The 12,911-nt window shown below is 37.8% G+C and overlaps 1 protein-coding gene across 2 annotated transcripts; it reads left to right on the plus strand.

The window, feature by feature from the left end:
- The first annotated feature begins 5,243 nt into the window (after positions 1-5,243).
- LOC127135507 (uncharacterized) lies at positions 5,244-7,882 on the plus strand. Of its 2 annotated transcripts, XM_051062186.1 has the most exons (4): positions 5,244-5,878; positions 6,586-6,648; positions 7,301-7,393; positions 7,632-7,882. In XM_051062186.1, the coding sequence occupies exons 1-4, from the start codon at positions 5,718-5,720 to the stop codon at positions 7,711-7,713; spliced, it is 399 nt and encodes a 132-aa protein (XP_050918143.1). In that variant the 5' UTR covers positions 5,244-5,717; the 3' UTR covers positions 7,714-7,882. The 2 variants fall into 2 exon arrangements, 1 of the variants encoding a protein (XP_050918143.1); XR_007808591.1 differs by lacking the exon at positions 7,632-7,882 and having other exon boundaries at positions 6,515-7,418.
- Positions 7,883-12,911: the final 5,029 nt, after the last annotated feature.

Here is a 12,911-nt window from a genome sequence, read left to right on the forward strand (position 1 = left end):
TGACCCACAGTAACATTGTGCTCAACATAAGCTTGTTCCAATGCTTTCTGCAATGCTTCTCTGTATGCTTCAGAAATCATTAGCAATGATATCACAGAGATCTTTGATGGTATATAGAGCAGTTGCTCCACAATGTTAAATTCACTTCTTTTTATCAAGCGTAACACCTCATCATCATCGGTAGTCTTCAATTTGTTAGATTCACCAGACTGACACACTGAAGCACTAATAGGATTCACTGCAGGAATCTTTGCCTTCTTACCCATAGAGACCTCTTCCACACCCTTCAGAAACACTGGACTAAACACACGACCACTATGGGTCACCTTTGCAATATCTGCAATATTTACCACTGACTTTGCAATTCGTAGAGGAACCTCTTGACCAGTTTCTACCATTGTGGCATTATACTGATATGGCACAACTTTACCGGATGCATAGGGGATAGGACTCGCTAACCGTATAACTAATGACGATATCGAACTACTGACATTATTGTTTTTGCTACTATCAAACTGGATGACTACCCGCTCAGGGGTTTTAAACACCGGCACAATGACATTCACATCATTCCCCAAATCCCTCGAATGTTAAATCTGGATTACATTCTCATCCATCAAGTTCTGGATATCTCTTTTGACGATCATATACCCACGGGGGTTCACATTGCAAATGACACAACCATCATGGTCATGTTCACAGTCACTGATCAAACACAGAGTCATATGCATTTCCACCAGAGATCTCTGGATGCGCCTCACATTGTAAACTCTGAAATTCCCTAGACAATTGTCCACCATATTGACAGAAGCGTTACCATGAAAAGGCAACAAATTGGCTTTCACATTCGGCGCTCTGTCCTCAAAGGACACCATACCACTCTTCACAAGTTTTTGAACTTCATATTATAACGGATAGCAAATTTCTATATCATGACCAGGGGCTCCCTGGTGAAAAGCATAACAAAGATCAGGCTTGAACCACCATGGTAGTGGCTCAGGAATTTGCGGAGAGTTTCTTGGCTGAATAAGATTCTTGAGTACCAAAGACAGGTACAAGTCTGTATACGTCATAGGAATAGGGTCAAAGGAGACCTTCTTCCTCTCAAAATTTTGTTGATGATGATTGTTTTTGTTGTAGTTGTTTCTTTGTTGCGGTTGTTACTAACGTTGTTGTTGCTGAATTGGAACTGATTGATTGGTTGAATTGTTGGAAAAAACTAGAATCACTGAAGAAACTTGGTGTTGATGTTGACAGGATTGAGGACTTTTCGTCACATGAGGCCTCATTTGCCTCCCTTCTGACACTAAATTAGTTTCTCCCTCCTTCTTCTTGGGGAAACTCCTACCATACTTCTTACTGGATGATGCATCATCTTTAGTCAAACGTCCTTCACGTACTCCTTCCTCTAATCTCATCCCCATGTTTACCATTTCGGTAAAATCATTGGGGGAACTTGCAATCATGCGTTTGTAGTAAAACGAACTCAGCATCTTCAGGAAAATCTTGGTAATCTCCTTCTCTTCAAGAGGCAGACTGATTTCAGCAGCTAATTCTCTCAATATCTAGGCATATTCTTTAAACGTCTCTTTGGCTCAATGGACATGTATTCCCTTTGTATTTTTCAAAGTCTGGGACCTTGAATTTCACCAGAATTTTGAAGTTCGGAACCAAACAGAGTTTAGCAGCACTCTTGCCAAACAAGTCTTTCCCTTTCAGAGTCTTCAATTCTTTGCGCAGCTCAAGGAATTGATCTATAATCTTATCCATCTTTTCATAGACATCTGGGTCTTCAAACGGCTCAGAATGGTAGATATTCTGCTCAACACGAGGCAGAGTATGAACGATGGAAGGAGGCAGTGACATGATCGGGCTAGATGTTGGTAGAGAAACAAACATGGGTGCATACCCTTCTAACACAAAATTTGGCGACATTCCCCAAGGGAATCCATCAAGCATAGCAGGAACGGGCTGGATGGCAGTAGTCATAGGAACAACTGATGAAACAATCTCATAAATGACAGTCCTTTTAGGAGGAGGAGTTGCAGGAGACGGTGATGGCTGATTATGAGTAGCAATCACAAACTCCATTAGCACCATAAGTCTGACGATCTCATCCTTCATCTCTCTATTATCTTGCTCTAGATGCTCCATTCCTTTCAGTTGATTAACACAAGTGGTATAGCGGTGAGTCAGCTTGGCTGATGCACAGAAGAAGAACTGATAAGACATTTGGCTGAAGAAACCTGTCATACAAATGATGTATGAAATGCAACGGTTTTTTATTGTTTTTAATTTCAAGGAACATATGAAGTCTCATTTGTATATATATATATATATATATATATATATATATATATATGTATATATATATATATATATATATATATATATGTATATATATATATATATATATATATATATATATATATATATATATATATATATATATATATATATATATATATATATATATATATATATATATATATTCAAAAAATAATAACAATTCAATTGACCATAAAATCTCTTTTTATTCATAAAATTGGAAGGACTACACTTAGTACATTTTCAGAAACCAAACTACAAATATAAGAGAAAAGGAAAATGTCATCCTAAGGATCCCTAGCAACTGCATCAGATGATCTGGCTATGGGTGCATACTTCCTTCGGATGCGTCGAATCTCGGACTCAAACGATGTCTTCATCTGAGCCTTCTCAAGGACAAGTTGATCAACTATCTTCTTCCAAGCACCGGAAGGATGAGGCATACTAGAGGAAATTAAACACTCTGGTTCTCTCTGTCTCTTCACTACACGGTCTTCAAGAATATTAATAAGCGCATCTTTGAATTTCGACTCAAGCTGCAACTCCTCATGCTTTCGGCTCAAAGCATGGAACCGCTCTTCCCACATATCTCTCTCTTGCTTCATCTTGGCAAGTGTGTCTTCCAACTCCTCTACATCTTGGTTAGGGATAATTGATGGCTCAGCCATAACCACACACATAGGTTTCTCATAAGTGTACGACATCTCAGCTCCAAAGCTCTCTTCTTCATCCAAATAGTGTAAGCTTTCAAAGCTACACAATTGCATGGACCAAGCTCGGATCTTCCATTCCTTTGCACATTATGCCAAGCACGCACCATCTTACTCTTCAAAAGTTGGGGATCTTTACCCTCTTGATAAAATAGACCTTTTAACTGAGTGTTATTAGGTTTATCTCTAACTGAGCGAATGCTGGGTTGTAGTTGATTCCTCCTTGTGTACCAATGAAAGGCACATTAGAGAACTCACTACAACTATCAATAATATCCAAGATACCCAATGTAGAATGATATCAGACAATATCATCATTAGTAAGACACCGGTAGAGAGGGTCATAGAACTAAACCAAAACACTCAGAAGTCCTTCAACCACATCAGTAGATAACACATACAAGAGCTTTCCATGATGTTGCTTGAAGTCCAAGGGATCTAATACAATGGATGACAACTTCCTTAGCTCTTTCAAATAAGGACATTTGAAACTGTACTTCTTAGTGTTCCTTCGTCCATAATCCATGGTTTGAAAATATTTGCAAATAAGACCTTAGTTTCCTTGAAATTTATTTTCTGTGATGAATGTCATGATGTGCATGTATGCGTGAATGCAACAATCACAAACAAGGGATCACACACAAGGCAAACACAAACAAAGGTCAAGGGATGGATCAAGTCATCATCAAGATCAATCATCCATTTTGGTGGATTATGGTTTTCATCTTATCAACACCCAAGTTCCATTGATATTGACAAGACTTGATCGGATCAACCAAGAATCAAAGGGCTTGTTGTGAGTCACGATCGTGGAGTCGGGTTAAGAACCATCCCAAAGGAGTGTACTAAGGGTAAGAACCTGTAGATCATGTTCTACAAAAGTTCCCAGAGTCTTAATCCTATCTATCGGATATTACAGGTTAGGATGACTGACTCATCAACCCATAATATTCTCAAGAGAAACTCGTTTGAGTGTAGTATCGTGTAACAACTGTGATCAAGTCTACACTTGAACAGTCTCCACACTACGTCCTAAATAGGCCAAGTTATGTTAAATGTTCTATGATCCTCATCTTGTCGGACCCCAAATCAGAGAAAGTAATGCATATCCATAAATAACTTGTGTGACATCAGTAACTCTAAAGAGGTCTCCACTGAGTAGATAGGTCTCAAGCCAACTTGTTAAGGACTACTCCACACAAGTTGAACATGACTATACCATCCCCTTATCTTAATTGCACTCAAGTTCGGGTTAGAACTTATCTCGCCACTCAGAGATCACCAAGCACAATAGATAAATTATATCACACAAACAATATATACAAACATCAAATAGAGAAATATATACATATAAAAGAGTAGGTTAAACCCACTAAGGACTATTCCCCAGCAGAGCCGCCACTTAATTTAAGTAGCGGTAAATTCATGACCATCGAGCTATGGAAAAACTTGACGTTAAAACCAGAGTAGCCACCACGCTTTTATTGTTTCCAAAGGAAAAGGGAAAAGTATGAACAAAATCCAAGGATAAGAAATTTTCAAATCAAAATTAGTAAAATGTCAGAGATTACATGTAAGGGGGTTAGTTGCACAGAGGGAAGGTGTTAGCACCCAAAGTGTCTCAGGTACTCCTAGGGAGCCCTTTTTTGTGTGCATATGTTTATAGGTACAAATGATGTTTGATAAAATATAGAGTATCGGGATGAGAAAAGAATTTATTGCATAATGTAACGGTTAGGAGTTAGATGTTAGAAGTCAATTTGCAAGAAAATAATGATTACTTGAGATTATTTATCCACAAAATAAAAGGACATATGGTGCATTAAGGGATAACTTATCAATGATCCAATGATCATTTGTCAACATGTTTGAATCAAAGAAGATTGAATCAACTGAAATGTCCATCTATAAATGATTTGAGGTTTGGAAAATCTTTCAATCAAGCCATCAAAAAATGAATAAAAGTTGACATAAAGAATCACAAGTTAGTGGTTAGAGGTTAGAGATTAATAGTCAAAGTTAAGGATCAATCAAAATTGCAATAAGAGAAGAAAATTAACATCAAATCATAAATAAATTATTCTTGATAAGAATGAATTAAATTGTAAAATATAAAATGATATTGAAGTTCACTAAAAAATGCAAGAAAAATACAAGATCAAGAGTTTAATATTGGAAAGAACTAAAATAATAAAACCACGAAAAAATAGGAAAGAAAAGAAAATAACATAAAAATATCCAGACAGTGGGTGGACCACTGAAAAAAAGTGGTATGGATAAGCAGCTTGGGCCAAGGCCAACATTTCAGGCCTACTAGCATGGTTTCAAAGTTGCATGGGGGTGTATTCAGTGATGGGGTGTCAAAATGAAACAATTATTGGTCCAAGGTCCATAAGGCCCGAATATAACACATGAGGAAGGAATTCCCTCAGTCCATACACAGTAAGTTCAACATAACCAAATCGGATTCCAAACACCATGACCGGAGAAAAGTCACCCTTCACCGCGTCGGGAGTGCCTCCGACAGTGGCGGAGGGCCAACTACCCTAAATCATATGCCATAATTCTCGTATCAGTCTCAACATCCTAAATCCATTAACTAATTAACCTATATCTAAACCCATAGATCCAATCGAAGCAAGGTGCACGTGAACCCTAAGTTAGAGATCTAGCAATTGAATGGCACACAGGGGATTTCAAAGGCCCATAGGTTGGGGATTTGGTTCCTCTAACCTCGGGCTACATTCTAGTAATCTAAGCAAAATGAAACAAGGTGGAATTGATAATTTACCTTCCAGAGACGACAACAGAGACGGTGGTAACGATAACGAAATCCACAAGTACGATTTGATCCTCTTTCTTCTTCTTCTTCCCCTCAGAATCCTTATTATTCTTCACTTTCTTATTCTTCTCTCAGTGTAGTTGTTGTTGTTATGGTATGAGAGTTGAGATTTGTGTGCATTAGGATTGAGGGAGAGTTCGTGAGTGAATGACCTGGTATGATTCTCAGAGAGGGAGTTAAGAAATGAAGAAGTTCAGTGAGAGAGTGAGTTGAGAATGGGATGAATAATTTACAAGTTGAATAAAAAAGAGAGGGAATCAAGAGAGGGTTCAAATGTGATGGATTCGTGTTTGATTTATAGAGTGATGATAGGGTAGTTTTGAGATGAAATTCTGAAAGTTTGATAGCTTAAAATTATGTTAGGAGCTTTGTTTGTGAGTTATAAATTTAAATTCAAATGAAATCCATTCCAAAATTCGTGGGTCATGATTAGGAGATCATTTGGTCCCCACCTTCTAGAAACTTATTTGCACTTCTTTTGTATGTTTTATTTATTTTTGTATAGCTACCTCTTTTAATATTGTATTACTACGATTTACTACTTAGTTCATGGCCATTAAAAATTCTATCTTGCACTTAGCTCTTGGATTGAATGATGATGTTCTCATTTGCAGATTTTATTTTGATGTTGCAGGCCTTTTAAACTCTGGCATGCTCTTGTGTTGTTTACTTCTTATGCATTGTAGAATGACTTGGGTTTTGCAGGGTACCTGAGGTCTGCACTTGGCCTTATATTGCTTTTGTCTTGGACAATATTGATGTTTGCAGGTGCGTGAATGTAAGGCTATGTTCTTGCATGAGTTATGTTAGAACAAAGTTGCTATGTTAGAATGCTCTTGATTTCCAAAAAGTTCCCACTATATACTGCCATGAATTGTGTGTTAATTACAAAGCCATGTTAGTTTCTATGTGATGCTATTACTGCGGGGCTGTTAATGAATTGAATTGAGATTGTTAGTGAATTGGATGCTAGTTGCTAGTTAACTACTAGATGATATATTGATGGGATGAACCACATTGCAAGTTTGTGGTTGAGTTGTGCATGTCATTTTGTGAATGATAGTTTTGTCATCCAACAGTTTTGTTAAGTTGAGATTTTTGCGAACTGTCATGGCATTGTAGAATTTGTTTTGGAATTTCATTGTAGTCTTGTGTTCAGATTGTATGCCACTGACTTAGGTAATTTGCAGGGTTCTCTGTAGCTTGCCAGGTTGAAGGTGATTGTGGTTCTTGTTTGTAGAGTGGTTCAGTTGCTTATGTGTTCATTGTTTTGTTTTGGCATTTCGTTTGCAGCATGGTTAGGAAAACGATTCTGATGTATTGGTTGTATTGATGATGTTGGGAATATCAGTTTGTGATGGTTGTGTTAGAGATGCATGATATGTAAACTTGTGAATCATGGTCTTGTATTTCCTTGCAGATGGCTTCATACGAATTGCATTACAATAAACATGTATATTCTGACTTATGCAGCAGGTCTACACTGCATTATTGACTCTTTATTCTACATCAGGTATATAATGTAACAGGTATGCAGTGCCTATGTTTGCTTGTGGTTTGTGTTTGATTCTGACTACGTTCACCATGCCATCACTCACTGTGGACTTTGATGGTAGCTTGCATTCCGACCTTACTTCATCGTTATATTCTGACTTTGCTTCATGGTTGGATGTATGCTTCATGATTTTCTAGGCTCTTTGGCCTCATTCATGTGTTGAGTTCACTTTGGCATTATTTCTCACCATTTGTAGGTCATGGCTTCATGGAGGGTGGTGGTTGAAACAAGGTTGCAAGACATCAAATTTGGATTACAAAGATCATAATGGAACTTGACAAGATTAGGGTTAGGATTAGGATAGGGATTTGGGATTTTTGGGATTGGGTTGACTTTGGTCAAAGTTGACCAAAAAGTCAATTGTTGACCAAAGTCAACATTTGGTCAACATTTCAAATTTTGTATTTTTTGGGTGTAATGAACATTGTAATGAGTTGTAGATGATTATTTGAATCAAATTGGATGATTTTAGAATGAATCTTGTACTTGTATGGTCTTGAATTTGGAATGAAATGAACTAAATGAACATGTTTGAAAAAGATTGAAATGAAGCAAATGATGACCTTGAACATGATTTGAATGTGTTGGTTCTTGGATTGGCAGCAATTTTGGTAAAACCTAGAGTGTTCACAAGTTGTCACATGTGATATCATGTACCTGCTGGATGTTTAAAATGTAATTATGCAAGATTTTACTAAGATGTCAGACCCGATGTCATGACATCTGTATACAGAACATTCAGTGTGAATGTTATGTATTGTGTGATTGCGATTTTAATGCAAATCTATGTTTGATTGATGAGATGATTAAACACATTATCAATCAGTAATTACAACAAGATTAACTTATTTTCCAAAGAGATATAATCAACTGTCATGAGAAGATATGAATGGAAAATAGTTTTAGGGTTTTATGATGTCCAAGCCCAGCCAAATGCTTCAATAAAAAGGACATGGAAAACCTGATTTGATACACAAGAAATAACGAACGAAATATTGAGAGAGAATAAACGTTTTAGTCTTGTGTGGTTGTGTGAATTGTAAGCCATTCAATTCATCCATATATGATTGAATTGGTCTGATTTTGAGTTGTAATTTGTCACTCTAAGATTTTAAGCATGAGTGTGTGTCTACTTGATTGAAGCTGTTAAGTAAGATCAAGTGTGTGTCTTAGAAGAGTGTCTTCTTTTCATTGTAATTCTTGTTTTATATCACTGGTGTGATTGAGGGGGGTGAGTGGGATCTCATATCTAAGAGTTCTTAGGCAGAAGTCAAACGGGTAGAGATTAGGTGATAAGGCTGTAACTTGAAGTTGTTTACTGAGAGTCTTTGAACTGATTCTATTTAGTGGATTTCCTTCCTGGCTTGGTAGCCTCCAGACGTAGGTGAGTTTGCACCGAACTGGGTTAACAATTGCTTGTGTCTCTTGCATTATTGTTCTTTATCTTTTATCCTGTTTGTATTGTTCAGATATTAGTGTCGTGATATTACCTTCGACATCTCATATCTGATACTAGAGTTTCAATTGATATCAGAGCAGGCATCCTACTCTGGTTCTGGGTGAGATCTAAGGACGTTACTTTCTGGTATTATGGAGAGAGATGGAGGATCCGTTCACATACCACCTATTTTGGATGGATCCAACTATGACTACTGGAAACCTCGAATGGTAGCCTTCCTAAAATATCTGGATAATAAGGCTTGGAAGGCTGTTTTAACAGGACGGGAACATCCAGTTGTTACCAAGGATGGAGAAGCTACTACTGATAAGAAGGATGAAGAACAATGGACCAAGGAGGAGGATGATTTAGCCCTTGGGAACTCTAAAGCATTGAATGCTATATTCACTGGAGTAGATAAGAATATCTTCAGATTGGTAAACAACTGTGAAGTGGCTAAAGATGCTTGGGACATTCTCAAAACCACTCATGAAGGCACCTCTAGAGTGAAAATGTCTAGACTGCAGCTGCTCACTACAAAGTTTGAAAATTTAAGGATGAAAGAAGATGAAAATATTCATGAATTTCATATGAATATCCTTGAAATTTCTAATGTGTCAGGAGCCCTGGGTAAGAAGATGTCAGATGAAAAATTAGTGAGGAAAATACTCAGGTCACTCCCTAAGAGATTTGCCATGAAAGTGACAGCCATAGAAGAGTCTCAAGACATTTCCAATATGGGAGTTGATGAGCTAATTGGATCCCTCCAAACATTTGAGATGGGAATGTGTGATGGATCTGAAAAGAAAGTCAAAAGCATAGCCTTCATGTCAAACACTGAGGAGGAAGAGGAGGAAAGTGGTCAAGATATTGATGAAGATCTGGCAAATGATGTAGCAATGCTGGGAAGACAGTTCAACAAACTTCTGAAAAAGATGGATGTAAGATCTAAGGCCTATGTCAAGGACATCTCATCTGACATCAGTAAATCCAATAATGTTAGAAGAAGAACAAGGTCAGATGAAAAGCCCGAAAATGGAAAAGGAGTTTAGTGCCATGAATGTGATGGGTATGGACATATTAGAACTGAATGTGGAACCTACCTCAAGAAACAGAAGAGGAGTCTTGCTGCCACTTGGTCTGATGAAAGTGAAACAGAAGAGTCTGCAAATCTTGTCACTGCCTTAACTGGAAGATGGGGTTTTGATGAAGACTCAAGTGATGATGAAGTAACCTTTGAAGAGTTGGCCACTACCTAAAGAAATTTGTGTCATAGAAGTGCAGAAGTGTGTCAACAAGTTGAAAGCCAGAAGAAAGTGATAGTACGGCTAGAGAATGAGAAGGCAGAACATTTGGAAACCATCTTCAAGTTGAAGACTAAAGTAGTATTTCTGAATTCTAAATTAGATGAGATGACCAAGTATGTAAGAATCCTAAACAATGGATCTGACACCTTAGACAAAATTCTCCAGACTAGACAAATAATAGGAGACAAGTTTGGCATTGGATTCAATGAATCTAAACCTGAGTGCAACCATACTTGTAGCAAACCAAAGTTCAAACCCAAGTGCAGTCACACTGGGAGCAAACCAGAGATGTCACATCATATGTCACAACATCAGAAAGGAAGATAGGAGAAAGGGAAAAATCAAAGATGGAGATGTCATTACTGTGGAAAATTTGGCCACATAAAACCATTATGCTATAAGTTGTATGGCTATCCTAGTCCTTCTCATCGTCAACCTAAACCCAAACATCACAGACCTGTCAACAAAAAACAATGGGTTCCTAGGACTGATGTTACAAGTCTGATAGCTCACACTTCCTTTAGAGTCTCAGCAAAAGAAGATTGGTATTTTGAGAATGGGTGCTCCAGACACATGACTTGAAACAAAAACCTGCTAACTGGTCTTCATCCTCATGCCACCAGTTATGTAACCTTTGGTGATGGAGTAAAAGGTGAAATCAAGGGAATTGGTAAGCTCAACTGCCCTGGAGTTCCTAATCTTGACAATGTCCTACTTGTTAAGGGACTGACTGCAAACCTAATAAGCATCAGACAACTATGTGACCAAGGTCTAACTGTAAACTTCACCAAAACTGAATGTCTGATTACTAACAAAGAAAATAAAGTGATCATGAAAGGAGTCAGGTCTAAAGACAATTGCTACATGTGGAGTTCTCAAGAAACTGGTTATTCTTCAATGTGTACTTTAGCCAAAGAAGAAGAGGTGAAGATATGGCATCAAAGATTGGGCCATCTTCATCTTAAAGGTATGAAAAGGATTATATCTGTTGAAGGTGTTAGAGGAATTCCCAACTTAAAGATTGATGAAGGAAAAGTCTGTGGGGAATGTCAGATTGGAAAACAGACAAGGATGTCACACCAGAAGCTCAGACATGAGACCACTTCCAAAGTTCTGGAACTCCTCCATATGGATTTGATGGGACCCATGTAGGTGGAAAGCCTTGGTGGGAAGAAGTATGCATATGTAGTGGTGGATGACTTCTCCAGATACACCTGGATCAATTTTATAAGAGAAAAATCTGAGGTCTTTGAAGTCTTCAAAGATCTGTGTCTCAAACTTCAAAGAGAAAAGGAAAGTCAAGTTATTAACATTAGAAATGATCATGGGAAGGAATTTGAGAACAACAAATTTGCTGAATTCTGTTCTTCAGAAGGAATTCATCATGAGTTCTCATCCCCATTACTCCTCAGCAAAATGGTGTGGTGGAAAGAAAAAATAGAACCCGTCAAGAATCAACCAGAGCTATGATTCATGGTAAAAAATTGCTCTACCACTTTTGGGCTAAAGCTATGAACATAACCTGTTATGTTCACAACAGACTAACCTTGAAGAAAGGGACTCCTACTACCTTATATGAAGTCTGGAAAGGGAGAAGACTTACAGTCAAATACTTCCATGTGTTTGGTAGTAAATGCTATATCTTGACTGATCATGAGCAAAGAAGGAAGATGGATCCCAAAAGTGATGAAGGAATATTTTTGGGCTACTCAATAAACAGGAGAGCATATAGAGTCTTTAATTCCAGAACAAAAGTAATGATGGATTCTATCAATGTTGTGGTTGATGATCAACAGACTGATGTCACAGACCATGTTGAGACATCTCCAAATGATCCCCCAGCTGATTTCTTAGACAAAAATAATGAGAGTGAACCTCCTCAAGCTGAACCTGAAGATGACAAAGTCAACAAGGGACCCTCCATCAGGATTCAGAAGGATCATCCCAAAGATCTCATTATAGGAGACCCAAATAAAGGGGTCACAACCATATCAAGGGAAGTGATCTCACACGGTTGCTTTGTGTCCAAGATTGAGCCTAGGAATGTCAAGGAAGCCCTGACTGATGAGTTCTGGACCAATGCCATGCAGGAGGAGTTAGGTCAATTCAAGAGGAATGAAGTATGGGAACTGGTTCCTAGACCTGAAGGAATAAATGTCATAGGTACAAAGTGGGTGTATAAGAATAAATCTGATGAACAAGGGGTGGTTACTAAAAACAAAGCAAGATTAGTAGTAAAAGGATATAATCAAGTTGAAGGAGTAGATTTTGATGAAACATTTGCTCCTGTAGCTCGCCTTGAGTCCCTTAGACTTTTGCTTGGAGTGGCATGTATTCTGAAGTTCAAACTGTTCCAAATGGATGTAAAAAGTGCCTTCTTGAATGGCTACTTAAATGAGGAAGTATATGTTGAACAACCTAAAGGATTCATAGATCCAAATCTTCCAAAGCATGTGTACAGATTGAAGAAAGCCCTCTATGGTTTGAAACAAGCTCCTAAGGATTGGTATGAGAGACTCACAGTTTTCCTCACTAACAATGGATACATGAAGGGAGGTATTGATAAAACCCTATTTGTTAAGAATTAAGGAGGAAAACTCATGGTGGCTCAAATATATGTGGATGATATTGTGTTTGGTGGGATGTCAGATGAGATGGTCGAACATTTTGTTAGACAAATGTAGTATGAGTTTGAGATGAGCCTTGTTGGAGAGCTGACCTATTTCCTTGG

The sequence above is a fragment of the Lathyrus oleraceus genome, chromosome 4, assembly GCF_024323335.1.
Source record: "Lathyrus oleraceus cultivar Zhongwan6 chromosome 4, CAAS_Psat_ZW6_1.0, whole genome shotgun sequence".
NCBI classification, from domain to species: domain Eukaryota; kingdom Viridiplantae; phylum Streptophyta; class Magnoliopsida; order Fabales; family Fabaceae; genus Lathyrus; species Lathyrus oleraceus.